Below are 26,968 nucleotides of genomic sequence, written 5' to 3'. Positions count from 1 at the left end.
ATCTGACAGAGGGAGAGGAACAGATGCAGGAGCCCAAGCACCCAGAACATTGGAACTTATTTCATGTCCCATTGCCCCCCCCCCCCCCCCCCCCCGCTTCTGCAACCTCCAGATCTTTAATAAAACAAGCTTGTAAGATCTACTCCATCACTGCATTATCCCTTCTACGCTCACCACTGACTAACAGCATGTCCCGGTGGATGTAGGAAAAATTAACCAAGAAAGTCTTACTCAGTATTAGTTCTTTGGTTTTGCCCAAGGAGTTAGGGGGCTAGGGATGGTCACAGCCCCTGCTGAGGACGTGGTGAGAGCTATAGTTAACCTCTTGAGAACAATGTGCACGCGCGCGCACACACACACACACACTTTGGCACACCATTTGTGGTTTAAGGATCCAGGTTAATATCCGCTCCAGCACTGGGGAGACGGACTTGTAATGAGCATCCTCACCATGCTGACAGTCTACTATGTTCCTCACATTAAGGAAGCACACATTCAGCAATGTGGAAAACCAGGTCAGATCAAAGTTCATCACTGAAAAGCCTCTTGCGTCATCTCGTTCAGGAACCCAGACTGCACAGCCAAGGAAACCAAGTATGCTCAGAAATAACATTTGCACCGTCCAGACAGGACAAGCCAGGTAAAGCCACCACCCCTCTGCAGAACTACAAGCTACTACAGCGGAAATGAATGAGGCAGAGAAGCAACTTACCTGCAGAGTTCTTCCTGACAGGAAATTGTGTCTGCAGTAATTATAACCGGCTCTCGCGCTTTCTTTTGTACTCAGCTGCCAACCCTAAATTGTGGAGGAAATCAAGCTGCACTTCCTTGGATGTGGGTGCCAACTGTGGCTACAAACCGAAATCCTGAGGTTACCTTACCTTATATGCACAGAGAAGGGCCAGATAATCACTGTTTGCAAATGCAAATTCCAGCTTTTTCTGATTGGCCTCTTCTTTTTTATCCCAGGGAGACACCTGAATGAGGGAAATGGATTTGCAGGACAGGTTTATCTGAGGTTTCAAATGGCACTTTCCTACTGCTGAAACCCACTACCTGGGAAAGCATCTTCCACAGTACAAAGTGTACTACTCCACGCATAGGCTTATTCAAGGCAAGCAGGGTAGTGAAGCTAATGAATGGCCTTTTTGTTCTGTGAGTTCAAAATGAGCCCAAGGTAAGCAACTCTTTAGTACCAAACGGCAAAACAGTCATCAAAGACTTACTCTTTTTATTTTAGTTTTTATTTGTTCGGCTCGCTCTTTCTCCCTTCCTTCCTTCCTTCCTTTCTTCCTTCCTTCCTTTCTTTCCTTCTTTCCTTCCTTCCTTCTTTTCTTTTTCTTTTTCTTTTTTTTAGCTGAGGATCGAACCCAGGGCCTTGTGCTTGCTAGGCAAGCGCTCTACCACTGAGCTAAATCCCCAACCCTGTTTCTTTCTTTTCGTAATAATTTATTTTTATTTTATGTGCATTGGAGTTCTGCCTACATGTATGAGGGTGTCAAAGCCTCTAGAACTGGAGTTACAGACAGTTGTGAGCTGCCATGTGAGTGCTGGGAATTGAACCTGGGTCATCTGGAAGAGCAGCCAGTGCTCTTAACCCCTAAGCCATCTCTCCAGCTTCCCTTCTCCTGCCCCCCCCTTTAAAGATAGATTTATTTATTTATTTATTTGTTCATTTGCTTATTCATTTATTCATTCATTCATTCATTCATTCATTCATTCATTCATTCATTTATTTATTTATTTATTTATTTATTTATTTATTTATTTATTTATTTATTATGTATACAGTGTTTGCCTGCAGGCCAGAAGAGGGCACCAAATCTCTTTATAGATGGTTGTGAGCCACATTTTGTTGCTGGGAATTGAACTCAGGACCTCTGGAAGAACAGTCAATGCTCTTAACCTCTGAGCCATCTCTCCAGCCCCCGTTTTTGTTTTTTAAGACAGTTCCACTGTGAAGCGCTGGCTGGCCTGGAACTTGCTATGTATACTAAACTGGCTTCAAATCTGTGGTCATCATCCCGCCTCTGCCTCCAGAATATGCATCTTCATACCCAACTTATTTTTTCTTTTAGATTTCTGAGACAGGGATTCTATTTGTAGCCTAGACTGGCTTGGAACTCACCATATTGCTCAGGCTGGCCTTGAAAACTGGTCCTAGGGGTTGGGGATTTAGCTCACTGGTAGAGTGCTTACCTAGTAAGGCCCTGGGTTCAGTCCTCAGCTCCAGAGAAAAGAAAAGAAAAGAAAAGAAAAGAAGAGAAGAGAAGAGAAGAGAAGAGAAGAGAAGAGAAGAGAAAAGAAAAGAAAAGAAAAGAAGAGAAAAGAAAAGAGAAGAAAAGGAAAGGAAACCAGTCCTAGTGGGATGGTTATACAAGACCCGAAAGTCCCAGTGGGATGGCTGGTTTTTCTTCTCCCTGTCTTGATGCTGGAGATGGAGCCCAGGCCCTCACACATGCTAGCAAGTACTACACTTTAAGTCTTAAAGGCTATTGACTTAAATACTTGTAAATGGGTGGACTGTATGTGCACATTATATTTCAAAAGTTACTGTTTAAAGTTGATAAATGTGTTCACTAACTTTTGAAATTATATAGGAGTATCTTGCTGGCTTACTGTTTTTGATTTTTCTCTAATAAGCAATAGCAAACAAAGAATACATTATTTTAATAGCCATACCTCTAATTCCTAAGGGTTTTTTGGGGGTGGGGTGGATATACATCTTTCTAAGGAAAAATTTCACATCAAACATATAAGCAAATCTTTAGGGGGCTCACATACCTCTGACGCCTAAAGAATCCTCCAGACAGACCTGTGACGTAAACTCCAATTTAGACAAACGTTCACTTACGAAAGGGGACTTAAAGGCCAAGCTCGCAGCAATGGTGAGGGCAGGGTCCAGACAGCGGAAGATGGCCCCAAACAGCATCAGTTTGCCGATCCTCACGTCCACAGGCAGAGAGGCCAAGTGATAGCCCAGCGGGGTCAGCTTTTCATCTGAAGTCAAGGCTCCCAAGTCTCTCAACCGCACTTTAGAGGCACGAAGAGAATCAATATGTGGCGGTTCAATGAACCGAGAGAACACAGATTGGAGATTATGAGAGTTAAACATTTCTAAAATTTTAATCCTGAAAAAGAAAAGAAAATCATAATTTGTAAACTTGATATCTGACAGAATGAAGCAGAGGGATAACTTGTTTCTTGAGTGAGAAGATAAATGCTTTTTAAAAAAGGGTTGGCTGGTTTAATCTTTTCTCATTATGTGTAGGTGTGTGCATGTGTGCATGTGTGTGTGTGGGTATGTGTGCATGTGGGTATGTGTGCATGTGGGTATGTGTGCATGTGTGCGTGTGGGTATGTGTGCATGTGGGTATGTGTGCATGTGTGCATGTGGGTATGTGTGCATGTGGGTATGTGTGCATGTGGGTATGTGTGCATGTGTGCATGTGGGTATGTGTGCATGTGGGTATGTGTGCATGTGGGTATGTGTGCATGTGGGTATGTGTGCATGTGGGTATGTGTGCATGTGGGTATGTGTGCATGTGTGTGTGTGGGTATGTGTGCATGTGGGTATGTGTGCATGTGTGTGTGTGGGTATGTGTGCATGTGGGTATGTGTGCATGTGTGTGTGTGGGTATGTGTGCATGTGTGTGTGTGGGTATGTGTGCATATGTGCATGTGGGTATGTGTGCATGTGTGTGTGGGGGTATGTGGGCATGTGTGCATGTGGGTATGTGTGCATGTGTGTGTGTGGGTGTGTGTGCATGTGTGCATGTGGGTATGTGTGCATGTGTGCGTGTGGGTATGTGTGCATGTGGGTATGTGTGCATGTGTGCGTGTGGGTATGTGTGCATGTGGGTATGTGTGCATGTGTGCGTGTGGGTATGTGTGCATGTGTGCGTGTGGGTATGTGTGCATGTGGGTATGTGTGCATGTGTGTGTGTAGGTATATGTGCATATGGGTATGTGTGCATGTGTGCGTGTGTGCATGTGCACATGAATGCGGGTACCATCAGAGCCCAGAGGTGTAAGACCCCCTAGAGCTGCCTGGAGTGGCTGCTGGGAACTGGACTAGGGTTCTCTGGAAGAGCAGCAACGCTCCTAACGACTAGGCCATCTCTCTCTCCAGCCCCGAGAAGTGCTTTTGAAGCCACTCAGAACTTGCTTTAGACAAGCAGAGGCAGCCTGGCCAGCCCCAGGATGGCCGGCAGGGGCCACCACACCCAGCATCACTGCTGCCTTAAAGAAACACTGAGAACCTCTTGTCCTCTAGTTTTCTTAGCGATGAACTACAGAAACACCCCAAGTTCTGAACTTACCCATATTCAAAAATTCTTTTTTTTTTTTTAAAGTTTTATTTGCATTGGTGTTTTGCTGCATGACTGACTGTGTGAGGGTGTCAGATCTTGGAATTACAGACAGTTGTGAGCTGCCATATGGGTGCTAGGACTTGAACCCAGGTCCTCTGGAAGAGCAGTCAGTGCTCTTGACCCCTGAGCCATCTCTCCAACCCCTCAAAAATTCTTCTTCTTCTTCTTTTTTTTTTTTAATTTATTATGTACACAGAAGAGGGCGCCAGATCTCATTACAGATGGTTGTGAGCCACCATGTAGGTGCTGGGAATTGAACTCAGGACCTCTGGAAGAGCAGTCAGTGCTCTTAACTCCTGAACCATCTCTCTAACCCCTTAAAAAATCTTTTTAAAAACTTTCAAAACTGCCTTTTTTCCTTAACAGTGGGTTCAAATTATGAAAGGGAATTCAAAAGGTAAGTAATTAGCAAGGCTGTGGAAATCTTGTCTACTATGATAGGAATGTAAACTGGCTTGGCTGGAGAAGACTCCTCAAGAGACTCAAATTAGAACTACCTCATGACCCAGACATTGTACACACTCATCCCCTTGTTATTTTGAGACAGGGTCTCACTGTGCAGCTCTGGCTGTCCTGGAACTCACTCTGTAGCCCAGGCTGGCCTCTAATTCACAGAGATCCACCTGCCTCTGCCTCCCAAGTGCTAGGATTAAAGGTGTGCATACTGAATCTGTTCAAATCCTATTTTATGACATTTGTTATTAGCTAATACTGGTGTTGTAGGTTTTGTTTACTTTTCTCTAACTGATAATGAGGCTGTAGATTTTCCCCTGGTATAATGTGATATTAATGTGTCCCTGGCAGAAATTCCCTGGCAAGTCAAGTTACTTTCCTAACTCACAAATGTATTTTTGAGTGTTATTGTGGGGCCATGCATTGTAAATGTGAGACTTTCTATGTGCAGAAAGTTAAAAGGAGAGGAAAGGGCTGCTTGTGACATGCTTCCTTTGCAAATGAATGAGCTCATCCACCCTATTCTTAGCAAAATGTCTTCTACTAGGAAAGAGAGAATGTGAAACTGAAATGGCATGGGAAACATCTGGACTGGTCGGGAGCAGAGCACACAGGTCAAGAGGTAACCTCAGGCACAGCTGTTCCAGTGGCACTCTCTGTATTTCTGGTAGCTGCTGCTTTAAAAGCTGGTGGCTGTAGTGGTGGCTTGTGAACAAATGGAAGCAGACTCCAGATGCCACACGGCCGGCCCGACCTTTTCTCTGCAGAGCGTTGGCCTGAGACACAAATGTGTCCTCCAGACTTTCCATCCCTTTGCCGGCATCGTATCTGCAAAGGAGAAGGGAATACACGATTGAGCTGTTTTGTGTACGTGGATGGAGCCAGAGAGTAACCCTGGCTGTAATTCTCCAGGCACTGTTTCTTCGGGTAGGCCGGCCGGCCGGTGAGTTCCAGTGACCCGCCTGTTTCCTTCCGCAGAGCTGCCACCGCAGCTAGCCTTTCCTTCCCTTTCCCGTCTTCCTCTCCCGCTCCCCTTCCTAAGTGTGGTTCTGGGGCCTGGACATAGTCTCTGCAAGCACTTTACTTTTGAGAGTGTTGTCAAGACTACTGGGCGTGGACCAATAGTCTTCCTTGTTATTTAAGACAACCACCTTACTGCTACAGAGACATGGTGTTCTGGGTATTCTAGGTCTCTGGTATAACTAACTAATGCTGATTTCAATGCTGGCACATACCACTACCCACATTTTCTTCAATCATTTTCTTCTCATCCAAGCACATAAAAAAAAAAAAAAATCACATAGGGAAATGAATCCATTGCTTCTGAGGTAAGACTTTCAATTTTGCATCCTTGTTGGCCTTGAACATTCATGCTGCTGGCCACTGGAGACATACAGTACTCCTTTTAAGAGTACCTTAGCATTAACCCTTAACAGCTCTGTTATCCTCACTAAGGTGTTTGTAGTGCCTCTGTTCCGTCCCCAGAAGAGGATACCTCTTTTCCTTCATCTTCCCAGAGTCGATGACATAAACGACATCGTCAATGGTTATGGACGACTCGGCGATGTTGGTGGAGATGACAATCTTCGTTACGCCGACTGGGGGTTTCACAAACACCGCCTGCTGCTCTTCACTGGATAAGGATGAGTGAAGTGGATGGATAACACATCTACGAAGAAGGAGAACCACAGAAAGGGGCTGGTACGAAGCATTCAAATTGAACCCGAGTGGGCGAATTTCTACTGAGATGAAGGAAATGACTTCTGGTGTCAACGACTTCTCAGCAGTCCTCAAGGCCCGGCTCCTTCCCATCTTACAAAAATCCTGTGCCAACTTGGGAAAAGCTGGGGGTTATTTCAGTAGTAAACCACCAAGAGGAATAAATGATTGGTATAAGTAACCAGCCTAAGTCCAGAGAGAGAAGGAGCAAGGCTGACCCAAGTTAGGATACTCATTGCTGAATTTCTAGGGAGCGTCTGTTAGCTACCTTTGCCCTTGTGTGTGAAGGCACACCCAGGGACTGTGAAAAATTACTTTCCCTCAAGACGACAGCATTTCTTTGTTCTTATTAATGCTGGCTTTCTCCATCTTCCCCCCCTCTTCAGGAATCTAGCAACTGAAATTACATGCAAATTGGCTGAGTCACTATGATAAGTAAAGAGAAATGTCTGTCCTTGACGGAATGGCGTGACATTTCCTGGAGCCCCGAGTCTGCCCATTTCCAGCTGGCACAAACCAACACGTTTGAGAGGCGAGGACTCTAGGGAGCCCTCTGCTCTTGTCTAGACAGCCAGCGGCTCACCGATGACTGCGTCTGTTGTTGAAGAGACAGTTGGACTGCAGCTGCTCGTACAGCATCTTGATCTCTGCCAGCCCCGGCAGAAACACAAGTATAGCACCTGCGTTAAACAACGGAGAGGCTCAGGTAAGCGAATGGGAACAGTTGCAGGCCACAGGCTGCTTTAACCAACAATCGGCGATTTTTCACTATCAGTTTCCCTTTGTGAAGCCTCAGCATTTGAACCAATATGAGATCACATCTCTGCACATGCTCTGATTTAATAGGGACAAGGCAGAGTAGTACTCTTTTCCAGGGGAAAACCGAGGAATAGAAAACATGCCTTAAGTTAGAAGCAGCACTAGCCAAGCCCTGCGTTCATGCATGTGTGCAAGTGTGTGTGTGTGTGTGTGTGTGTGTGTGTACTATCTGAGGACTAAAACCAACACCTTGCATGTATCTTCATAAGCTCTTCAACATATTTCCTTGGTACCCTGGCCACTGGCATTCTATTTCTACGGTTATGAAGATTCTTTTGTTAATGAAATCCAGATATTTTACTGGAAATGATAAAAAGAAACTCCGATCTGGTTATCTAAATTCAGACACCTTTGAGAGAGATAGTATATTAATAAGCCATGTCTTATTAACCATTGATGGCCTTTCAATTTGTCCATTAAAGAAAATAAGCAATAACAGATGACAGTGTGTTTCTGTCCCAACAGCACCCCTTCCCCAATAGTTAATTTATTTTGTAGTTTTCTGAGACAGTCTCACTTGGTAGTTCAAGTGGTCTTGGAACCCATGCTGATTCTCCAGTCTCAGTCTCCCAAGTGCTGGGTCCAGGCATGACCTCCATGAGCCTCCATGCCTGGCTTTCTCTTGGGCTTCATTCATGGAAGCAGCTGGTAACCTCCTCACTAAAGCCTCCCTCCATCTCACATATGGAAGTGGGATGCCAAGGTCAGCTGTGCAGCATGGATGTAAAACAGAGCCTCCAGAACGCATTACCTACAGCCATGCTTACTGTCCCCATGAATAAGGATCTAAATCATCACAAAAATAGTGGAGGGCCAAACAGCGGTCCTGCAGGGATGTTCTTTCACACACATTACCTCATGTGGCCTTCCCAGCCACCCTTAAGTAAGAAGGGCATCAGTATGAAACACTACTCAGTTCTTTGGCTAGGCCGGAGTTGATAAGCTGAGTGCCTCATTACAAAGGTTCGGTCTCTGGCCCCAGATCCATGCTTTTTCCATTACACATCCCATGCTTCTCTATACTAAAAGGACACAAGATTTAGAGTGGCGAAGTAATCTATGTAGAGACAGGGAACTTGTCTATATGTTTACCTGCTTCATTATGATCTAGTCTTCCCTCATGACTTGGCCATCTGTCAGGGATGACTCTGATATTCACAGATAGATTCTTTGTTGCTATTTTTTGAGACAGGGTCTCACTATGTAGCCCTAGCTGTTTTGGAATTGCTTTGCTGCTCTGCATACTAGGCTGGTCTTGGACTCACAGAGCTCTGCCTGCCTCTGCCTCCCAAGGGGTGGGATTAAAAGCATGTCACCACACCTGGTGAATTTTGGCAATTTTCTAAAATTTCTTTTTGGCTGGCATGTTTGTTTGCAGTAAATCTTTTTCTTTGGAATGAAACCAGACCATCAGTCCATTAGTAATGCATTAGCAACACCTGACCACTTGGCGAGACAAGAAATAAGGCACTTAATAATTTACGTGGCTTTCAAGTCTCCTTAGACAGTATCACACAGTGAAAAAGTCTAAACTGAGCGCACAGCCATTATCACTTCTTTTGTGTAATATGTAACAGGCATAGAAGGTCTTTTATTGATCTTCACTGAATTTTATTACTTCACTCAATCAGCACCCAATCCTTCAACAAAAGTTTGTTTTAGCTAGGCATGGTGGTGCACACCTTTAATCCCAGCATTTGGAAGGCAGAGATAGGTAGCTCTCAGTGAGTTCAAGGCCAGCCTGGTCTACATAATTAGTTCCAGGCCAATGAGGGTTACATAGTGAGACCTCGTCTTAAATTTTCTTCTCTATATTTAAATATTCCAAGCACTTTCCTAGGAGAAATACAGGGTGAACAAAAAAACCCTTGTTCCCCTGGCCACTCTCAAGACAGGATTTAGCCTGGCTGTCTAGCTCTGGCTGTCCTGGAACTCACTCTGTAGACCAGGCTGGCCTCAGACTCAGAGATCTTCCTGCCTCTGCCTTTCTAGTGCTGGAACTAAAGGTGTGCGCCACCAGGCCTGGCAAAATCCCTGCTCTTAAGTCTACATCTACTGAAGGAGACAGACAAGTAAGCAACATAATTTTAGACAGGGTCAAATATGAGTCTCTTTGGATGTTAGGACAGAATGAGAGTGAGGACAAGGTCACAGATAGGATGGCCTACAATGGAGACATGCATGCAGAAACCCAAACAACGTGAAGGATTCAGTCAAGAGACCATCTGGAGTATACTAAGGATAAGAGACGGAATTGAAATGAAGATGGCTAGCATGATGAGGACTGTTGTAGAACGTATTTTAGGGTGCGTTACTTTTGTTTATGTTGCACTTGTTGAACTCTGTGAAGCTGTGTTACTGTGCCTGTCTAAAACCCCTGATGGTCTAATGAAGAGCTGAATGGCCAATAGCGAGGCAGGAGAAAGGATAGGCGGGGCTGGAAGGCAGAGAGAGTTAACAGAAGGAGAAATTGGCAGAAGAGGTACAAAGAAGTAGAGAAGGAAGAAGGAACGAGAGAGGAAGGAGGAGGACTTCAGGGGCCAGCCACACAGCCACACAGCCAGCCACGGAGTAAGAGTGAAAGTAAAATTACAGAAGTAAGAAAAGGGAAAAGCCCAGAGGCAAAAGGTATAAGGGATGATTTAAAGTTAAGAAAAGCTGTCTAGAAACAAGCCAAGCTAAGGCCGGGCATTTATAATTAAGAATAAGCCATTGGGTGGCAGTGGCGCACGCCTTTAATCTCAGCACTCAGGAGGCAGAGCTAGACAGATGTTTGTGAGGTCAAGGCCAACCTGGTCTACAGAGGGAGCTCCAGCACAGGCACCAAAAACTACACAGAGAAACCCTGTCTCAGAAAAACAGAAAAAAAAAAAAAAAAAAAAAAAAAAGAATAAGCCTCTGTGTGTGATTTATTTGGGACAGTAAGTAAAGGAAACGTATTCCTGTGGGCTGGAGAGATGGCTCAGTGTTTAAGAGCACTGACTACTCTTTCAGAGGTCCTGAGTTCAATTCCCAGCAACCACATGGTGGCTCACAACCATCTGTAATGAGATCTGGTGCCCTCTTCTGGCCTGCAGGGACACATGCAAGCAGAACACTGTATACAAAATAAATAAATAAATCTTTTAAAAAAATTATTCCTGTCTCTACCTCGCAAGTGATGGGATTTCATGTTCCACCTTTCTGGCTTATGAGATACTAGAGCCTTTCTGCATGCTAGGCAAGCACTCTACCAGTTCAGGTACATACACAACCTTACTTTTATTTATATATTTAAAAAGATTTACTTTTTATTTACATATACATATAAATTATATATATTTGTGTAGATGTGTGCATGTCAGTCAGTATAGGTGCCCTTGGAGGTCAGAGGCATTGGATTTCCTTGGAGCTGGAGATATAGGTTATGAGCTGCCCAACATGGATGCTGGGAATTGAACTCAGATCCTTCTGAAATCCTGGGAAATGAGCAACAAGTGCTGTTAACTACTGTGCTATCTCTCACCCTCTATTTTTTGTTTTTGTTTTTTGGAGACCGAGTTTCTCTGTGTAGCCCTGGCTGTCTTGGAACTTGCTCTGTAGACTGGGCTGGCCTCGAACTAGAGTCTACCTGCCTCTGCCTCTCAAGTGCTGGGATTAAAGGTGTGGCCACCACTGCCTGACCATCCTCTATTTTTAAATGTTTTTAATCCTAACTTGTACGTCATGATGCTGGGAATCAAAGCCTTTCTCTGTCCATGCTGACTGGATGCTCCGGTGCTGAGCTGCATCCCTGGCTCACTTAGTTTCTTTATAGAAGATTTACTGCTGTCTTCATTTTACAGACAAAGAAATTAAAACTAAGAAAAGATAAGGATTTAGTCAAGTGTGTAAGATCCCTGAGTAGTGAAGCTGGGAAATCTATCAGACTCCAAAGCTTGGGGTCTTACCCAGTACCCTGAGGTCTTGTGTGCAGTTTGCACAGAGCTCACTCAGGACCAGACTTGAAGTTTTCCAAGGACTAAGTGTTTAATATGTGGATCACTGGGGCCCAGAGAGGAGGGTGGTCACCTGGAGGGTAGGTGTTTAATACTGGATCACTGGGGCCCAGAGAGGAGGGTGGTCACCTGGAGGGTAGGAATGCTCGCCATCCACAATCCACTCTAGCAAGGCCTCTATTAAGTCGAAGTTGACCCTTTCAAAGTCCATGACAGACATCGTCTTGATGACTGACTTGCTCACCCCTGAAAGAAAGGTAAAAATCAGAATCATTACACCTATGCTTGCAAGGTAGGTGAGTCTTGAGTTGATAAAGGAGTTCACATTTAACTTACTTAGTGAATGTTTTCTTTTGGTTCCTCAGAAAACACTGCTTTACAGAAGTATCTCTTTCCTTCCTTTCTTTACCTTTTTAAAAAGATTTATTTATTCATGTGCTTGAGAGATGGCTCAGTGGTTAAGAGTACTGATTGCTCTTCCAGAGGACCCAGGTTCAATTCCCAACACCCACATGGCAGCTCACAACTCTCTGTAACTCCAGGGTCTGACATCATCACACAAGATATACATTCAGGCAAAACACTGATGCAAATAAAATGAAAATAAATAAATAACTTTTAAAAAGATTTATTTATTATGTATACAGTGTTCTGTCTGCATGTGTCCCTGCATGCCAGAAGAGGGCACCAGATCTCATTACAGATGGTTGTGAGCCACCATGTAGTTGCTGGGAATCGAACTCATGACCTCTGGAAGAGCAGCCAGTGCTCTTAACCACTGAGCCATCTCTCCAGCAGCTTTTTTTTTTTTTTTTTTAAGGCTAGCTTTGAACTCAAGAGAAGGATGACTTTGAACTTTTAATCCTCCTGCCTCCATCTCAAGTGCTGGGATTGTATGCACACACCACCACGTCTGGTTTCCGTGTTGCTGGAGCTCAAACCCAAGGCTCCATGCCAGGTACATAAACGCTGTATCAACCGAGTCACACCCCCAGCCCCTAAGTACGTTGTTTCTCTGGAGCACTGACCCAAAGAGAAGTTAGAACTCCTAACTCTCCTTCCTTCTGTCCTTCTCACCGTCACATATTTACTGGATGTTTAAGGTCTAGGACAAAGTTCAGTCAGACACACTGTAGAAACCTCTTCCAGACTCTATCAAACCTTGAGTCAGATCATCAGGAAGCCCAGGGAACAGGTACTGTAGGAAGACAGGAATGGTACACAGCCATGTCACTAGCACCTCTACAACAGTGCTAAACTTTTAGGTCCCTTCAAGACAGTGACAGGAATGATGGCTCTTCCTTGAAGGATGCTGTGAACTGAAGATCTTCCTCAATGCTGGGCATGGTGGACTTTTATTTACATATATATATTTGAGTTTCTCTGTGTTGCCCTGGCTGTCCTGGAACTCGCTCTGTAGATGAGGCTGGCCTCAAACTCATCTGGCTCCTTTGCCTCCTGAGCGCTGGGATTAAAGGCGTGCGCTACCACCTCCCTGCTATACATGGACTTTTAAAATAACATATTTTAGCTGGGTATAATAGCATATGCCTATGGACCTAGCTACATGGGAGGCTGAAGCAGGAGTTCAAGGCTAGCCTATACAACATACTAAAACCTCTGTCTCAAAAAAATCAAAAGAAATAAATAAAATTATAGCTTTAAAAACTCCTCCGTTAGCCGGGCGGGTGGTGGTACACACCTTTAATCCCAGCACTCGGGAGGCAGAGCCAGGCGGATCTCTGTGAGTTTGAGGTCAGCCTGGGCTACCAAGTGAGTTCCAGGAAAAGGCACAAAGCTACACAGAGAAACCCTGTCTCAGAAACCAAAACAAACAAACAAAAAACCCCAAAAACAAAACAAACAAACAAACAAACTCCTCCTTTAAATGCATTTTAACTGTGCTGCCAGGGACCCCCTGCTCCAGTTACATACTACACCTGGTTACTGTTTCTTCCTGTGTGGCCTGCTATACATATACCCAGAGATGAACACACAGGAAGTCTGAGATTACTACCTGGTCTTTGTCCCTAAAGCCGAGACTAGTACCCTTCCTGTTCTTTTCCCTACTTTCTTCTATCCCTCCTTTATCTTTTGTAAGTAAAAGCCTCTAACCTCTGTTATGCCTTCTGCAGGGTCAGCTGGTTTTCCTGTCTCTCCTAGCAAAGACTTTTTAAAATTAATAATAATAATAATAATAATAATAATAATAATAATAAAGAAAAACCCCACTGGCAGGTATAGTAGCTGTAATCTATGTATAAGAACTGCTGATTTTTCGTTGTTCTTGGCCACTCCCTGAGCTAGGCCAGCCATGGCGGTGGTAAAGACCCTAAATCCCAAAGCCGAGGTGGCCTGGGTGCAGGCCCCGCTGGTGGTGAACATCAGCATGGCATGGGGCCTGCAGGATGTACTGAGGACCAACTTGGGGCCTAAGGGCACCATGAAGATGCTTGTTTCTGGTGCTGGCGACATCAAGCTTACTCAAGATGGCATGTGCTGCTTCACAAAATGCAAATTCAGCACCCAACAGCCTCTCTAATAGCGAAAATAGATAGCTACAGCCCAGGATGACATCACTGGCGATGGCAACACCTCCAATGTCCTTATCATCGGGGAACTGCTGAAACAGGCCGACCTCTACATTTCTGAGGGTCTTTACCCCAGGATAATAACTGAAAGTTTTGAAGCTGCCAAGGAAAAGGCACTCCAGTTTTTGGAACAAGTCAAAGTAAGCAGAGAGATGGACAGAGAAACCCTGATCGATGTGGCCAGAACATCTCTGAGAACTAAAGTTCATGCTGAACTTGCAGATGTCTTAACAGAGGCTGTAGTGGATGGACTCCATTTTGGCCATTAAGAAAAAAGATGAACCCATTGACCTCTTCATGGTTGAGATCATGGAGATGAAACATAAATCTGAAACTGATACAAGCTTAATCAGAAGGCTTGTTTTGGATCATGGAGCACGGCATCCTGATATGAAGAAAAGAGTAGAAAATGCCTACATCCTCACATGCAACGTGTCCTGAGAATATGAGGAAACAGAAGTGAATTCTGGGTTTTTTCACAAGAGTGCAGAAGAGAGAGAAAAACTAGAGAAGGCTGAAAGGAAATTCATTGAAGGTAGAGTTAAAAAGATAATAGAGCTGAAAAAGAAAGTCTGTGGTGATTCAGATAAAGGATTTGTCGTTGTCAATCAAAAGGGGATTGACCCCTTCTCCTTAGATGCCCTTGCAAAAGAAGGCATTGTGGCTCTGTGCAGGGCCAAGAGGAGAAACATGGAAAGGCTGACACCTGCTTGTGGTGGGGTAGCTCTGAATTCCTTTGCTGACCTGAATTCTGACTGTTTGGGCTATGCTGGTCTGGTCTATGAGTATACGTTGGGTGAAGAGAACTTCACCTTCATTGAGAAATGTAACAATCCTCATTCTGTCACATTACTGATTAAAGGACCAAATAAGCACACACTGACTCAAATCAAGGATGCAATAAGAGATGGCCTGAGGGCTGTCAAAAATGCCATCGATGATGGCTGTGTTGTCCCGGGCGCTGGGGCGGTAGAAGTGGCCATGGCGGAGGCTCTGATTAAGTACAAGCCCAGCGTGAAGGGCAGGGCGCCGCTTGGAGTACAGGCCTTTGCAGACGCCTTGCTCATTATCCCCAAGGTTCTTGTGCAGCACTCTGGTTTTGACCTTCAGGAAACTTTAGTTAAAGTTCAAGCTGAGTATTCGGAATTGGGTCAACTTGTAGGTGTGGACTTGAACACAGGTGAGCCGATGGTGGCAGCAGAGATGGGTGTGTGGGATAACTACTGTGTGAAGAAACAGCTGCTGCACTCCTGTACTGTGATTGCCACCAACATTCTCCTGGTTGATGAGATCATGAGAGCTGGAATGTCTTCTCTGAAAGTTTGAAGAAGTCTACCTTGTAACTGAATCTGTAATAGTACAGGATGACGTGGGAAAATGGCCACTTTTGTCCAAGATTCTAATGATTTGGAAAGGAATTTTCTCTTCCCGTTTGAAGAAAATGAACAGGACATTTGGCACCTATTCAAGTTACAATACTGTAAAAAAAAGGGTTTTTTTTTTTTTTTGCATAAAGTGCATTGTACTTTATGATACGCTCATAAAGTGGACCCTTTTTAACCCACTGAACAAGATGTTTTGAGACAGTGACACAAAATTACATATTAAGATAAGTGTGTTGTCTGCCTTGTTCCTTAAATGTTGTTTGAAAAGTTGTATAGGTTTTCTCCTAAACAAGGCGTGGTGGTGCATGCCTGTAAGCCTAGCATTTTGGAGGAAGTTCTGCTCCAACTCAGGCTACAGGAGACCCCCAGCTCAGAAGAATCATTTTCTTTTCCTTATTCGATGTATTTTAAATTAGCCAACTAACCCTGTTAAACGTGTAAGATTCTTGCCAGTGTGAAACACATCTGGGTAATTTATGGTTTTCATAGTATCTCTAATAAATACTTAAAGGTAAAAAAAAAAAAAAAAAAAGAACTGCTGATTTTGGAAGTTTAAAGTTGTCCTGACAAGTTTAAGGCAATGTTCCTCTAAAATCAGAGTCCTATCTTTCTTTTTCTGGATCATGGTAGAAAGAAATGACAAGCAGCTTTGGGCATCTTTAGTACGGTTCCCTGAGTACGCACATTACCTTTATAGCGGATCAAGAGCTGCTTGCAATCTAACTGTTGATCTGGTATTGTGTCTTTGACGGACTCCTCTTCCTGAAGCTCAAGAGCCAGCCGCAGGTCTTCCTCCACTTCCTCCAGTGCCGTTCTGTTGTGCCTGGCTTTCAGCTTCTCCTTTGCCATCTGTTTCATGGAGCGCATGTAGGGGCTCCCATCCTGCAACACGTATCTGAGGGAGAAGGCAAAGGAAAATATCTCAGGGGCGTGTTCCTGCTGAAGAAGAATGAACTTATCCCCCACTTGATTTACCCTCAGTGGAATGGGGCTGTGTTTCTGTCCAGCTCATGTGCTACCTCCCAGCAGTCTAGGATTCTGCTGCCTGTGCCCTGCTTCTGGTTGGGATGAATGCCATTGGTTCTCTCTATAGATCAGAGAAGACTGTGGAGGAAATGCTACCCAGGAGGAAAGGCGGGGCAGTCGGAGGACATCTGAGCTATGTTCTCACTTGCAGTACCCTTAATTTTAATTCCTTCTTTGAGAATCTTATTCACCCTCCAAAAGCTCCAACTATAATTCTAAAGCAGCTAATTCCACCCTGTACAACCAAATGTAGATCTGAATTATCAGTTCTTTTCTGAACATTGCTACAAGACCATCTTCAAACACTGCAAGACTCGCATTGGACAGTCTGGTATTTGTTAGAGATAATCCTAGTATGGTGAAATGGAAAAGGTATACATTTGATACGAAAAGCCACTAAATCACCATGCTACAGGACTTCTGAGAGTCACTTTCAGAGGTCTTACTTTCTCATCATTTGGGAGAAAGAATGGACATAAGTATTTGGAAACTACTGGAGGACTAAAGGTTTCCCAGAGGCCCTGTGAAAGGTAAGGGCTGGGGGATAATGACCAAGTGGGCTCTGTTCTTCCTCCTACCTTGCTCATTTAGATTATTCCCATTTTAGTTCTCTTCTTTATGATTCTGCAAGACTTTATTTGCAGAAAGGGTTCTATGGCTTTTTAAGAAGTCTAGCTGGGCATTGGTGGCGCACGCCTTTAATCCTAGTACTCGGGAGGCAGAGCCAGGTGCATCTCTGTGAGTTCGAGGCCAGCCTGGTCTACAGAGTGAGTTCCAGGAAAGGCGCAAAACTACACAGAGAAACCCTGTCTCTAAAAATCAAAAAAAAAAAAAAAAAAAAAAAAAGAAGTCTAAAATGTCATGATTCTATAATCTTTGACTTCCTCCAGCTCCTCCTCACCATCAAATGTCATATTCTTCTTTAACATTTAATCTTCATTTGGTTAGCATTTACCAAATGCCAGTTTTATGTAGGGGCCATGGCAGTGTGGCATGGTGTGGTGTGTGAAGCAAAGAGTCTTTCAAGAAACTTGCAAACCAATAAGAAAAGACCAAGACAGTCACTATTCTGCAAGGCAGATTGGAAAAAGTACCATTAGAGGTGTAATAAAAATACCAAAGGCCTGTAAGCAACAAGTAGATGGAACTTTCATCAAGGTAGTACTCAAGCTGAGGGTTAAAGAATGAGCTGGAAAAAGAGGGAGGGAGGGACAGAGAATAAAGACATGACAGTCTGCTGTCTGAGAACCAGCAGTCTGATGTCAAGGTTCACACAGCAAGCTGGTAGAGATCAGGGCTGTTTTCACCTGAGTTTAGTAGTTAGTAAGAAAGACCTGATCTGGAAGTTTTTGTCACAGTAATGACAGTTAAAATCCTTTGAATCTGATAGCCAGTAAGGATGGGTTACTAGTAAGAAACACAGCAAGGATCAAAGCTTGGAGGATCCACAAGGCCAAAAAGCCATAGAGAAGTCTGTGTGTATACAATGGAAATTACCATCCCTACTCAATTTTGACACTATGTAGGTATTGCTTCCTTTTGTTGTTGTTTTGTGTGTGTGTGTGTGTGCTCGCGCGCACGTGTGCTCTCTCGAGCCTGCCTGAATGGAGTCAGAGGACCCCACCTGTGTAAGTCTTCTTCTTCCACCATGTGGGTTTCAGGATCAAACTCAGTCTGTTAGCTTGGTGGCAAATACTTTAAATACTTTATCCTCTAAGCCATTTAGCTTCTTCCTTCATATACATCCTTTAAGATTTATTTTTAATTAGTTGTGTGTGTGTCTCCATGTGGGTATGTGCATATATATGTATAGTGCCTATGTGCTATGGAATAATCTTGCACACTATAAAGATTTGTCATTCAAATTGGTTTAATAAAACGCTGATTGGCTGGTAACCAGGCAGGAATTATAGGCAGGACAACCAAACTAGGAGAATGTTGAGAAGAAAGGTGGAGTCAGAAGAGATGTCAGCCAGCCACTGAGGAAGCAGAATGTGGAGAAAATGGAGGTAACAAGTCATGAGTCATGTGGCAAAGCATAGATGAGAAATATGGGTTAATTTAAATGTAAGAGTTAGCTAGTAACAAGCCTGAGCTATTAGCCGAGCATTTATAATTTATATTAAGTCCCTGAGTCAGTTATTTGAAAGCATGTGGTCAGGACAGAAAAAATCTGCCTACATCCATGGAGGCCAGAGGTGTCAGATGCCCCAAGACTGGAGTTACAGATAGTTGTAAGCCACTATGTGGATGCTGGGAATTGAGCCTGTGTCCTCTAGTAGGGCAGCCAATACTCTTAACTACTGAGCCATCTTTCCAGTTCTCTGCAGACATTCAGTCTATATTATAAACTTCCTGAGAGCATGATGATGATGAAATAGCTAAAATTTATAAAGTGTGTATTATTTGTCACAATTCTAAGCTTTTTTTTTTTTTTTTTTTTTAAATCTTTAGCCAAGTAGGTACTTACAAAGGCCAGAAGAGAGAATCAGATCTTTGGAGCTGGAGTTACAGGCAACTGTGAGCCACTCAACCTGGTTGCTGGGAACTGAACTCAGGTCCTCTAGAAGAGCAGCAAGTGTGTTACTCTATTAGTTCCTCACTTGGTCCTCATGAGCCAGGGAGGTGCTAATATTAACAGACCCATTTGACACATGATGAAATTGAGATTTGGAGATACTCAACTCCCTGTCAGAGTTAGTTAATAAGGAGCAGGACCGAAATACAAAAAGTTGTTTGCTGACAGAAAGAGGAAAACAAAATACTCAATGGAAAAGTTAACTGAAAGACTAAAGATAATTAAAAAGGAAGGTTAATATCCTGGTATGATGAAGATAAACAAGAACTGTGTTTTCAAAGATTTTTTTGATGAATTTCAATTAATATCTTCCTTACCTTGTCATAGCAATTGCATCCTCCAGAAAAAACTGATCAACAGGAAATGCACGGCCTAGAAAAACAAGAAAATAAACTAGAAAGGCATCAGAATACCCATAGCTGGAAATTGTGTGTGTGTGTGTGTGTGTGTGTGTGTGTGTGTGTGTGTGTGTGTATGTGTGTACACTATCGATATATTAAAACAATACCTGGAATAATAAAGTATTATCAGTTCTGTGTTCTTGGAAATACTTCATTTGTTTGTTTTTTGAGACATGGTCTCTAAAGCCCTGGCTGTCTTGGAACTCACTACATAGACTAGGCTGGCCTTGAACTCACAGAGATCCCCTGCCTCTGTCTCCTGAGTGCTGGGATTAAAGGTGTGTACCACCACACCCAGCACAAAAGTATTCTTAAAAATGTTTTTGATGACAGAAATTGGAAGGCGTAGGTTCTAATTAGTAAAGGGACCAGAAGTGGATAGGAAGGAAATGATCATTTGCTAATGGGATTTAAAAACCCATTCCACCATTTCTTCCTTCCAGCTCCTCCCCCAGAGACGTGAAGCATTCACCGCTGTGTTTTAGACCCAGCGCATACTTTCTTCTTTTCTACTTCTGACACCACGTGCAAAACAAGCTCCAATGATGCTATTACTTCAGTCAGGGCTTCCAAACTGTCCCTGTAGACAAGCCCGGCTCTAAAGGGTAACCACCCCACAGAGGCTGTGGAAACACCAAAAGAAAACAGACTATCCAACCTCATGTTCTCTCTGAATGGACCAGTATCTGGAAATTTAGCCCAATCTGTAAGTGAACAAGTGTGGTATAAATAGACATATCTTCCCTTTTTACAACAGATTATTCCTAAAAAAACACAGTTGGATGTTAAACATAATGGGATGCTAGAAATCCTAAGGACTATGACTTTAAAAGGTCACACACAAAATTACAATCTGGCAATGGATAATGACCTCCTCCTCGGCTGCTTTACATTGGAAAGTTTTGTCGTAAATGAATTGCTTCTCTAGAGACAGGTAGAAATCCCTCTGTTTTGAAGGAACTTTGAAGTGGGGCCATTGCTTACTCAGAGCGACGCATAGCAACAGAACCAGGCTGCTGAGCAGTGTGCTTTGCTTACCTGGAATAGTGATCACTGGACAATAGCTGAAATACTTGGAGAAGAGCCCGGCATCCAGAGTTGCGCTCATGAGAATGACCTGGAGGGTCCGTCTCTGCGACAAAATGTCCTTTAAAACGAGCAGTAGGAAGTCACTAGAGACAAGAAAAGACACCTATGGGTCAGACACATGTGACATATGGAAACTAATGACTTGTGTATTTGAGTATTTAAGAATTAGAGGGAAAATGTAAAACTTAGAGGTGCTGCAGTCCTGATTGTGAACAGTTCAGAATTTAAAAATACAAAATACCAGTTCTCATCAACTAATTTCAGTGCAATGCCAATCAAAATACAAATAGGATTTATTGCTGAAGTTGATCATCCTGATTCTTTATAGGGGTATAAAATACGCATGTGAAGATTTTGTTATGGCACTGTCTGGGAGAACACAGTATCTGGTCTATGGAATGGCATGAGCAGCTAACGGCTAAGCTAGAGGTCTGGGTAATGACATTCCTAAGCCTATTGTTAGTGAAAAGCAAACCACAAACCTCCCATAAACTGTGCAGTGATACATGCTGCAGAAGATCAGTACTCCCGGCAGCTTTCTTACAGGCCTAGGCTAGCCCCGGCCTCCTGCACTCTCTGATCAGCAGGGCTAGCCCCACGCCCCCGTCTGTTGTTTTTCTCAAAGTCCTCCTGCTCTACCCCTCAGTAAGTTTCAGGACTCCATTCCTGCTGTCCTGAGGAATGCAGCTGAGGGGCTTTGCCTGTCTGTAACTTCCAGAAGGAGTTTCTGCCAGCCACTGACAACGGATGGCCCTTCACTTCCTTCAAGCCTTTACTCAAAACACACGTTCAGCAAAGCCTTCCTTGGCTAATCTATTAACATTTCAAACAAACCCCACATCCCGCCATGCATTTCGGTTCTTCTTAGAACTTACTACTGCGTGTTTTACTTACTTGCTGTATTATTGGGCTCCCCTAACAGCAGAGTGTAAACTCGCAAGGACAAGGACCTGGGTGTTGTCACTCACTACTCCAGTGTTCATGACACACCAACTGACCAATGAATATTTATTAACTTACAAAATAAGCACATGTTTCTATAAGACACCACCTGAAACAAAAGATTTCTAATATAGTAACAGGGAGTCTTTTGTTCATGTGTTTTCTGTTTGCTTTTTCAAGACAGTGTTTCCTCTTTGTACCCCTGGCTGTCCTGGAACTAGCTCTGTCGACCAGGCTGGCCTCGAACTCCACCTGCCTCTGCCTCTGAGTGCTGGGATGAAAGGCGTGTGCCACCTGGCTCCACTTCTGGTTAGTTATTAGGAACCTTTTACTGACTCTTCAAGTTTTTCTGCTTTAATTTTTTTCTTAGTTTCGTAATTTGGCATTTTCAGCTTCTTTAGCCTGATAAATTCACCTCAGATCTTTTCTTCTCAGGACATTTACAACAACAGTATTTTTCTTTTGGAAGACCCTTTCCTCTCCTACCTTCCCCTGGTTCTCACTCCTCTAGCACATCATTTATACGACAAACTGACTACCATCCTGCATGTGGCCTTTGCTCAGTTCTAAGACGGTTTTTAATGACTTCTAACTCATTCAACTAAATTCTAAATGCCTGACTGTGGTTCGGAAGGCCTCTGAAGATCTGGCTCCTATTTCCTCTTTCTCTGCCATCTTCTCTCATTTGCTGCTCCTCGGCCATAGCAGCTTTCCTCTGCTGTGGCCTCCTCAGCCCTTCCCACTGCAGAATTCTCATCTACGCTGTCCTTGTTCCCGAGCGTTAGACGGGAGTCCCTCTCATACTTCAGTTTATGACTGAGTTGTCATCTTTTCAGAGACTATCCTGTGGTGTCACTTCCATGCTTCCTCGTTTCTCTTTCCTCTCAGACTGTGACGATGAGGAGGAACCTCTTATGCTTGCACCCCCAGCAACGACTGCACCACCGGGCTCTAGATGGTGGCGTGTTAAACTTATGAATGGAAGCTTACAAGTGAACAGAGGAGGCACACACGGACCGGTCCTCAAGGGCATAGCATGAGCCCAGGAGGCTCTCCTAGTGATGGACATGTACTCTCCCAACTTCTGTGCTACAGACCTTGGAGGTCAAGGAAGGAGCTCCTTGCCTCTGATTTAAGCTTCCTTATGGCTTTCTCAGCCTGAGTCTCATCTAGGAGACTCAGCTGGAAGCAGGGAAGAGATTTTTCAGCCGTGTCTTCATTTTACAGGAGTGGGTGTCCATTGGCAAACCGTCCTTTACCTTTCTTCTGTCCGCTCGTGAACTTCGTCAACAATGATGTGGGTGACTCCCTGCAAAGTCGCATCTCCTTCTAGTCTCCTCAGCAGGACGCCTGTGGTGCAGTACAACAGTCTGGTGGTTGACGACTTAGAGAGAGAACAATGTCACACATTAGTACAATTTCAAAAGAGCAACTGTCAGCAAGCCAAACTGAATGGGCGGGAGGACCCTTAGAACCACTAGCAATCCAGCCAAGGTCAACAACACATCCTTTTCTGCTTCAGATTAAAAGTTGAAGACTCCTCCCCAAAAAGAAACCCCCCAAAACCCAAAAACAACACCCAAGTACTAGTATAAAACTTTGTTTCATTTGTTTTTTGAGACAGGGTGAACACAGTCTCAGGTGTCCTGGAGCTTGCTATGTAGACCAGGATGGTCTAGGACACTGAGGGATCGCTCCTTCTGCTTCCGCCTCTAAGGGCTGGGAGTAAAGGTGTGTACCACCAGGCCCGGTTACCAAACCTTTCTTTAAAGTGGGTGTTTAAGCCAAGTCTACATTTGCTTCCGGTCTACTAGCAAGGTCACTTTTGCTAATTAAGGATAGAAAGCCAGGGCTGGAGAGATGGCTCAGCAGTTAGGAACACTGGCCGTTCTTATAGAGGGCCCAGCACCTACATAGCAGCTAACCATCACCCATAACTTCAGATCCAGGGATCCCATGCCTGGCCTCTGCAAACACCAGGCATGCACATGGTACACACACACACATGCAGGCAAACACACACACACACACACACACACACACACACACACACACACACACGTATATATACATGTATATATATGATGTGTATATATTATATGTATATGTATATAACACACACACGCACACACACATATACTAAAGTAAATCTAAAAAAGGTTTACAAGATAGAAAGCTCATATAAAGCATATTTGGTGCAATCAGATAAGAGTTCCTCCATCAGAATGTTTCTCCAGGGATTCCAACCCCACTGAAGGTGATTATTAATAAACTGCAGGTACATATCCCTAACTGCCTGTCAGTCTCCAGATCCCCCAAATTCTTTATGTCTGAACACTGAATTCCTACTACCAGCAAGTAGGCAGAGTGTACACACCTTGACACTTTCCAGCCGGATCTGGTATCCCACGGTCACGCCCACCCTTTCCGCTCGTTCTTTAGCGACACGTTCAGCAACAGAGATCGCAGAGATTCGTCGGGGTTGGGTGCAGATGATGTTCGCCACCCTCGCTGGTGGCCCGTTCAGAGAATTATCCAGAATAAACTGTGGAATCTGTGTGGTTTTCCCACACCTGCATGTCAAAACAAAGGAGTCCTAAAATGAAGTTTTCAAGGGCTAGTTAACGAAGCCATTGCAGGCCACAGACTCTAAAGTTAGCTAGAGCCACGCTCTTCACTCCTGCCTAGCACTACCAGCTACTTGGTGCCCAGACCTAACAAATCCTAGGAGCAGGACACTCCAACGATAGTCTAATGCCACTTAGATAACGAGGGCCATGGAAAAGACACACTTTAGATCTAAAAATGCCTCTAGGGATGTGAACTCTGGATATGGATCCCAAAGAAAAAGAGTGTTAGCTTATGATTTAAGTATTCTAGGGGTTTTGGAGAGATGGCTCAGTGGGTAAGAGGGTTTGCTGTGCAACATGAGGACCTGAGTTCAAATCTAAGTACTTAGGTAAGAAGCTAGACGTGATTGTGCATGCTCCTGTAACCCAGTGCTGGGGCACAGCGGGGACAATGGAGGATAGCTGGACAATGGAGCTTGCTGGCCTCAGAACAGTTCCAGGTTCAGTGAGACCTTGTCAAGGGATTAAGGCAGACTGATAGAGGAGGCCACCTGACATCCTCCTAAGGCCTCTCTACACATGAGCTTGTACACCTGTACATACAACCCCGACACACACACGCACACGCACACACACATGCATGCACGCACACAAATATGTTTTATAGTCTTCTCTTCGATGTAGATTGATTTGGCTATAAATGGACTGAAATAGAGAAACTAGAAGATATAAAGTTATGACTATCTTAGTTGAGTCTCAGCACAAATACAATAATTCTTTGTACAATCCTGCACAGAAGTTGAAATTAAGACTAAGAGTTACCCTGGATAAGCAGGTATGCTTTCCATTGAGAGTATGGAACAGGAAAAAAACATGTTACTTAAGTTGTTGCTCAAAAGAAAAACAAAACAAAACAAGCTTTAAAGAAATAGGATAAACGCAGAAGACACACAGCAGAACTCCATCTCTGATTTAACACTGGGCCTTGTGTACAGCTGTAGCTAGGCTTCTGCATCAGAGGAGTCCAAAGGCAGAGGTCCACGTCCACAAGATCAATTTCTGAGCTGTTCTGGATTCTGTAGTTTGGGCCAGAGACTACTGAAGTGGCACCAAAACCATCTGTATGGAATATCACTTAATATTTGACATTGTGGGCAAAATGTGCAAATAACATCAGCTGCAGTTTTTTGTTTTTTTTTTTTTTAAAGTAGACCTGCTTATGGTTCCCGCCCTGTGTGTACACTAGAGCTGCATTTGAAGTAAACCACTTTCTTACCCAGTCATACCACTTATGACAACCACTTGGTGCTTGCTCAACATTTTAAGAATCGTTTCTCTTTCTTCCCAAGCAGGTAGTAATTGTCTTTCTTGTAGGATTGTGTAGAACTGTCTGGAAGTCTAATAAAAGTCAAGGAGAAAGCAGCAGTTGAGTTACTTGTAGTTACTGTTCACAAAACTCAGCTTAGAATCATACAGTGAGACACATCCTTCCTGCTTTTTCTTTAGTAATTTGTTCTCAGAGTTCAGACACAGCAGACCGGAACGCAGGGACTTTAGTTGGAAGGCTGGCTGCTGAGTCCACAGAGCAAGCTGTGGAATCAGAACAAATTTCCCTAGCTAAATAAATGGAAGGTATAAGCCTTTCCTGCTTAGCAATTACCTGATCCTTCCCAATGGGGATATTCCTATCAGCACTGCAATGAAAACCTTTCATAGTAAAACAATTCACACATGCACTGTCCAGTGCAGTTCATTCCGGCCACATGGAGCTACTGAGCCCTTGACATATACAAAGTTCTTCTGAGGAACTGACCCTATTTTAATAGTAAATTTAATGAGTAAATTTAAAGGTAAATGGCCAAAGCTGGTTAGGAGCTGCTGCAGCAGACAGCACAGCTCTATTCCACATCAGAGCATCCCTAGATCAACAATAAGAGCACCTGCCAAAGCTTTCTGTTCGGCCATTCACCACAGCCTTGTAAATCAGGTCCACCACTAACAGTCACTGTCCCGAACACTGCATTGGATGCTAAAGCTATGGGGGAGGAGGAGGAGGTGGACAGTTAGCGGGTACAGGGCTGGAGATGGGTAAGAGAGAAATGGCCAACGCTCTATCGCCCAGCCCAGGCTGAAGTCAAAGTCATTCTGTGTTACACAATAAGTTCTGGCCAGTGTGGGTTAGAGACCCTGTCTCACTCATATATCAAGATAGCTATGTAAAGGATTTTCTTTGTTTTTTGTTTTTTGTTTTTTGGGTTTTTTTAAGACAAGGTTTCTCCGTGTAGTTTTGGTGCCTGTCCTGTATCTTGCTCTGTAGACCAGGCTGGCCTCAAACTCACCTGGCTCTGCCTCCCGAGTGCTGGGATTACAGGCGTGTGCTGCCACCACCACCTGGCTGATAAAGGATTTTTTTAATGTTCCCAAAGAACTGATAAATGTCTAAGGTGACAGATAAGACAGGCACTAATCATATCATACACATGTATGGAAATGTCATACTTACAAGTCTATACATGTCAACTAAACATAAAATTTTAGCATTGGAGAGACAGCTCAGTGGTTAGGAGCCTGTACTGCTCTTTCAGAGGACCAGAGTTCAAGTCCCAGCACCCACAGCAGGTGGCTTATAACCATCAGTTAATTCTAGTTCCAGGTATCCAATGCCCTCTTCTGATCTAGGAAGGTACCTGGCCTGTACACATGTGGGGCACATAAACTCACATAGATACAACATGAATAAATAATAATACTCTTTAAAAGTAAAATTAAAAATTAAAAAATAAAAAATTATTTGCTATACTTTGGAACAATATAGAATTATACTGTCATTTCCTGCAAATGATTTTATCACATAGATCTCTCATGATAATCTAATTGACTAAATAGCTTTTCTGTCCCTACCATTTTCTTTGTGGTATTATTATATACATTTTCATGATCTATTGGCATTATAGTATATACTTGATAAAATATACAAATATAAAAATCACAGTAGGGTCCTTAGACATCATTTAATCTAATCCACAAACTCATTCAATAACTAAC

At 43.7% G+C, this 26,968-nt stretch overlaps 1 protein-coding gene and 1 pseudogene across 2 annotated transcripts in view; one reads left to right on the top strand and one right to left on the bottom strand.

Moving 5' to 3' along the window:
• Window positions 1-26,968, bottom strand: part of Dhx57 (DExH-box helicase 57) — a 57,906-nt gene that overhangs the window by 12,572 nt on the left and 18,366 nt on the right. For both annotated transcript variants that reach the window (XM_036171131.1, XM_036171132.1), the window contains 13 exons: window positions 25,200-25,321; window positions 23,731-23,926; window positions 22,613-22,737; window positions 20,361-20,494; window positions 19,239-19,293; window positions 16,007-16,212; window positions 11,471-11,587; window positions 7,129-7,225; window positions 6,322-6,495; window positions 5,454-5,654; window positions 2,855-3,131; window positions 882-977; window positions 713-796 (listed from right to left, as the gene is read on the bottom strand). In XM_036171131.1, coding sequence (XP_036027024.1) covers window positions 713-796; window positions 882-977; window positions 2,855-3,131; window positions 5,454-5,654; window positions 6,322-6,495; window positions 7,129-7,225; window positions 11,471-11,587; window positions 16,007-16,212; window positions 19,239-19,293; window positions 20,361-20,494; window positions 22,613-22,737; window positions 23,731-23,926; window positions 25,200-25,321 — 1,884 coding nt within the window. The remainder of the gene's footprint in view (window positions 1-712; window positions 797-881; window positions 978-2,854; window positions 3,132-5,453; window positions 5,655-6,321; window positions 6,496-7,128; window positions 7,226-11,470; window positions 11,588-16,006; window positions 16,213-19,238; window positions 19,294-20,360; window positions 20,495-22,612; window positions 22,738-23,730; window positions 23,927-25,199; window positions 25,322-26,968) is intronic.
• On the top strand, window positions 13,656-15,258 carry LOC118571861 (annotated as a pseudogene).

Source organism: Onychomys torridus, chromosome 21 (genome assembly GCF_903995425.1).
Source record: "Onychomys torridus chromosome 21, mOncTor1.1, whole genome shotgun sequence".
Lineage (NCBI taxonomy): Eukaryota > Metazoa > Chordata > Mammalia > Rodentia > Cricetidae > Onychomys > Onychomys torridus.
This window is presented reverse-complemented; position numbering and strand designations above follow the sequence as displayed.